The 5,325-nt window shown below is 34.3% G+C and overlaps 1 protein-coding gene across 1 annotated transcript; it reads right to left on the bottom strand.

The window, feature by feature from the left end:
* Positions 1–2,210: 2,210 nt before the first annotated feature.
* Positions 2,211–4,059, bottom strand: LOC145118612 (O-fucosyltransferase family protein). Its single transcript, XM_079054307.1, has 2 exons — positions 3,563–4,059; positions 2,211–3,368 (listed from the first exon to the last, which is right to left on the bottom strand). The coding sequence occupies exons 1-2, from the start codon at positions 4,018–4,020 to the stop codon at positions 2,366–2,368; spliced, it is 1,461 nt and encodes a 486-aa protein (XP_078910433.1). The 5' UTR covers positions 4,021–4,059; the 3' UTR covers positions 2,211–2,365.
* Between the last annotated feature and the right edge of the window lie 1,266 nt (positions 4,060–5,325).

Genomic DNA, 5,325 nt, shown 5'->3' on the forward strand with positions numbered 1-5,325 from the left:
GATCTTGCTTGTTTTATTTTGACCTTCAATGTGTTTTACATCAACACTTAAGAGGCTGTTTGATATGCTTATTATTATTGTGTTTGGTAAGAGGCTAAGTTTAATACTGTCAGATTTAGACTGTTAATTAGAAGCCCTTTTGATTCAACAATATGTGATTCAATAATCCAACTCTGGTCAAATTATAATTTTTTTATTTCGTGTAGTATAAAAAAGTTTATATGGGTAGGCCAATATAAGCAACTTAGTAAACTTGTATCAAATCAACATAATTTTTTTCAACAAGGTGCAAGCCAATATGATAATGCAAATTAGCAAGACAAAAATCATTTTTCTTTACATAAAAAATTTATGGCGTTGTTTTTTGAAAACTAACTTTTTAAAAAATCTTAAAATTGCCAAGTGGAATGACGTAAGCAATGACGTATAAAACCATTATTATTGAAGACACGCGTCCTTTTCGTTGTGGAAGGATGTATTTTATAATTTGTATATTATCGTATTTGTTGGTATTTGTCGTTATCGGTAGAACACATGTCATGTATCGCTAGGTTACATATCATGTGTCATTAGGTATCTAGAATATGACGTAAAGTTTGTAAGATGTAATATAAAGTGTCTGCCCCTCCATAGTCTAGGGGGCTATATTGTAAATATGTTTGTTGTATTGCAATCATACGATTGCAATTCAATTATGTAACCGGCTCTCTTGAGCCTATAAATAGGGCCTTTGCCCGTATGGAATAAATAAGAGTTTTTTTTAGTGTCTAAGACTTGAGTTGAATCTCAAAGCTCTTCCTTTGTTGAAATAGTTTGTCTATTTCTGAATAGCAAAACCCTCTGTTGAAATAGTTCGTATATTTCTGAATAGCAGAACCCTATCCAACCCATCCAATATAATCTATCATCTTCTTTTTCAATTTGATGTTCTTAATGGATGATGGATTATATTGGATGAGTTGGATAGGGCTCTGCTATTCAGAAATAGACGAACTATTTCAACAGAGGGTTTTGCTATTCAGAAATAGACAAACTATTTCAACAAAGGAAGAGCTTTTAGATTCAACTCAAGTCTTAGACACTAAAAAAAACTCTTATTTATTCCATACGGGCAAAGGCCCTATTTATAGGCTCAAGAGAGCCGGTTACATAATTGAATTGCAATCGTATGATTGCAATACGACAAACATATTTACAATATAGCCCCCTAGACTATGGAGGGGCAGACACTTTATATTACATCTTACAAACTTTACGTCATATTCTAGATACCTATTGACACATGATATATAACCTAGCGATACATGACATGTGTTCTACCGATAACGACAAATACCAACAAATAAGATAATATACAAATTATAAAATACATCTGCAGGCATGGATTGCGTGGCTGTGGCACACATTTTCCCTGGTTGTGTGGCATGAGCCAAGCGTGGCATCCAAAGCCCCCCCTCTCTCTCTCTCTCTCTCTCTCTCTCTCCCCCTGGCAAATGTAGTGGCAAAGAGAGGTGGACAACATTTTGGCTGAGGTGGACCGGTGAACTTGACACCACTTTCACCTAGCTAACCAACTCATGTTTTCTGTATGGTTATCTACTATCTTAGGTTGAATCAGTTCCTCTCTTTCAAATTTATACTTTTGGTTTAGATTTTAAATTTTGTTAGGAATTTGTCTCAAATTTATTTTTCTACAATTTTTTTTTATAATGGTATATAAGATTTGTTTTCTTAACTTTTTTCCAATTTTTTAAAAAAACCTCTTTTACATTATTTTCTTGACTTTTTTTTTTCCAACTTTTGCATTGCTTCGTATACATTCATAAAACAATTTTTCTTGCTGATTATGCGACACCTAGATATGCTGAAATGAAAAATATTATTTAAAATAGGAGGAAATAATAAAACAACGAATCAACAAGAAAAATTGGTTTACTAATGTATATGAGTCAATGCAAAAGTTGGAAAAAAAAGTTAAGAAAATATTGTAAAAGAAGTTTAAAAAAAAAGTTAGATAAAAGTTAAGTTTTTTTAATAAACCATTATAAAAGAGTTGTAGAAATATAAATATGTAAAAAAAAAACTTAATTTGAAACGAATTCCTAACAAAATTTAAAATTTGTGCAAAAAATATAAAATTTAAAAGAGGGAGACCTATTCAACCTCGTATAGCAAGTAATCATACATAAAACATGATATGATTACGCTTTTATAACATAAAATCGATTATTTGACAACTTTAAGACATTCTATAAAGTCAGTTTCCTATTAATAAAATAAATTATACATCATTTACATGTCTACAAAAAATCATAAAATCCATCTTCCTAGGTTTGTGTAATCTCCATTGATCAAATACATGGAATTACTTGGAACATATTTCTTTCTTTCTCATCATTTCAATGGTATCAGCAATGGTAGAGCCAGCTGTCCCAAAAAAACCAAGTGAAGCACAACTACAAACACTTTCTTCAACATGTAGAAGAATATCAGGAGGCCTCATATCACAATCTTTCTTATCCACAACTTTCATGGCAGTTTTTTTAATCAATTCATCTTCCTCTGAAAGAACAAACAACTTAATAGAATCCGAATCATTTGCTAAATCCCCCAAATAAGTTCCACTCCAGTTACTCATGGGCAAATCCGTCATTACAAAGATATGAACAGGCAATCTCTCTTTTTCCCTCAAAGAATCCACTTTCTGTTTTAAACCCTCGAAGGTACCCTTCCAATGGTTCTTGAACTGCCCATCTAATAGTCTAAGCTGTGCACATAGAAAAGGTGACTTCACTGTGTGAAAAGCATATGCTTTCCCTGCATCCAAAATCTCAGGCACAAATGGAAGAAACTCAATCTTTGTTATTAAAGATTGTATCTTTTTATCATTTGGAGCTTCATGTATATCAATATATGACTCGGACCCTTTATATGGAGCTGTAAAAAGAGTACCAAATGACAAAATGGTGGCTGATTCGGCTCTTGAATGAGGACCAAGGGCATTATAGACATCTTTCCTTCGCCTGACAAATGAAATCTTCTTTTTCTTTTTGAGTTGTTCATCTGGTTGGAAGGAATCAAGTACCCCATTTTCACCATTTCTTTGGTATGTCCAAACTGTTGTCCTGCAATCTTCTTCTACAGCATATACACATTCATTATTATCACCACTGTATCCGGATAACAGAGATCCACATTGGCTTAGTTTTTCCAGCAAGGAATCTTGGATGATGCTTGAATCTTTAACACAGAAATAGTTGAAATCGATGTCACAAAATAGGGATACAAAGTTACGGAAATCTATAACTTGAAGTGCTGAATCAGAGACCAATGATGAAAGATCAATGATATCTGCCATTGATACATATCTGCAATCAAGTATGTAGCAGTAGTCACATATTGAAGCTTATCACCGACTACAGATGAACTGAATGTGCGTGTATCTCATATTCAGTAATGACATACAAAAATCCAAAATTGAATATAATGTTTGGATCTTTATAGTATTCATAAGCAATAAATCGTTCCTAACAATTAGAAGAAAAACCTTAAATTCATTTACCTGCGGCTTTGAATAAGCTCAATCGCATGATTCCAGACGGCAAAACGCAGCTCTTTTGGATCAGAAACCCTAAATTTTGGGCAACTTCCTAGAACAACTGCGTGGTGATCCAGAACAGGAGGAATAATCAGTGTCCGGTTAAGTATGGCCGACATTAATACGGCGTTCTTGAATTCGGAGAGCTGGTTGCTGAACCCGCTGTGTGGTGCGTACCAAAGGAATTTCTGTCCCTTTAGGGATTGAACTTCGTTCAGTTTGACACATTGGGAAAATCGGGTGTTTTTTAGGGGATTCGAAAGGAAAAGGGAGTTGATGGTGTACTTGTTGGAGAAGCATAAGAGGAGAACGAAGAAGATTGCGAGGAGAGAGATGAAGAGGAGTTGCTTTGATCTGTGGTTGTTTGTAGGTTTCCTTCTAAATCTGTTCATTCTGATGGTGTTGGAGTTGAGAGCTTCCATTCTCTTCCCAGCTAAAATGGCGATACAAATTTTTAGTTGTTATAAAACTAAGCGCATATTACAATTTTGGTACCTGAGTTACTTTTTTCCATTTTGATTTCATCTCAAAGTTTTGTTTTTTTCAAATTTGTTCACAAACACACACCCAAACCCTAGAGAGAGGAGGTCCATCTTGAGTTCTAGAAGGCATCAAGGGGCGATTTTTCTTGTTTTGGACTAGTTAAGACCATCTCAAACCCTTGTAGTGATTGTTTTCTTCATCTTCAAGTTTTTGAAGGCTTTAATGGTGAAATTCGAGTTTAGGGTTTTGATGCTAGATTCTTCCAAGTATTCTTGTTAATAATGCTTGATTAAGTGTTTAAAAACTTAATCCATGGATTGTATAAAGTTATTATGGTTGAAATACATGTTTTGATTCTAGGGTTTGAAACCTTAGAAATGGAAATCAAAAAGATGATGATTGTGTAATATAATCTAGTTAAGATTAGTGTTTATTAGCTTGATTGGTGTAGTTTCATAAGTATTTGAGCAAAGGATAGTCAGGACTTTTGTCCAAAATATGAGTTTTTGGCTAAAATCACAAGTGATGTCTTAATGGAGTAAGACAAGTATGAGGGGCTTAATGTATGTAAATGTTCTAACTTCCTAAATTTTGGGCAACTTCCTAGAACAACAGCGTGGTGATCCAGAACAGGAGGAATAATCAGTGCCCGGTTAAGTATGGCCGACATTAACACGACATTCTTGAATTCGGAGAGCTGGTTGTTGAACCCGCTGTGTGGTGCGTACCAAAGGAATTTCTGTCCCTTTAGGGATTGAACATCGTTCGGTTTGACACATTGGGAAAATCGGGTGTTTTTTAGGGGATTCGAAAGGAAAAGGGAGTTGATGGTGTACTTGTTGGAGAAGCAGAAGAGAAGAACGAAGAAGATTGCGAGGAGAGAGATGAAGAGGAGTTGCTTAGATCTGTGAGTGTTTGTAGGTTTCCTTCTGAATCTGTTCGTTCTGATGTTGTTGAAGTTGAGAGTTTCCATTATCTTCCAAGCTAAAATGGTGATACTAGCTTTTAGTTGTTATAATACTAAGCACATATTACAGTTTAGGTTAATACTTTAAAAACTATTATTTATACACTCTCGTTTCGATTTAAGCTCAATTTTATTTTTTGTTCTTCATTTGCCATTATATTTTAGAAAATGTTTCATTTTCGGGACCTTAACCAATCATCAACAGGTAATGATGACGTGTCGGTTTTACATTTTTCTCAGTTTGCATTTAGCCCCAACATTTATGTATAAGTTTGCA

Source organism: Lactuca virosa, chromosome 6 (genome assembly GCF_052849685.1).
Source record: "Lactuca virosa cultivar CGN04683 chromosome 6, Lactuca_virosa_CGN04683_v6, whole genome shotgun sequence".
Classification (NCBI taxonomy): Eukaryota; Viridiplantae; Streptophyta; class Magnoliopsida; order Asterales; family Asteraceae; genus Lactuca; species Lactuca virosa.

Coding starts and splice junctions, on each gene's coding strand:
- LOC145118612 (XM_079054307.1), bottom strand. CDS start 4,020: ATGGAAGCTCTCAACTCCAACACCATCAGAATGAACAGATTTAGAAGG. Junction 3,369..3,562: donor GAGCTTATTCAAAGCCGCAG/GTAAATGAATTT, acceptor ACTTGATTGCAG/ATATGTATCAATGGCAGATA.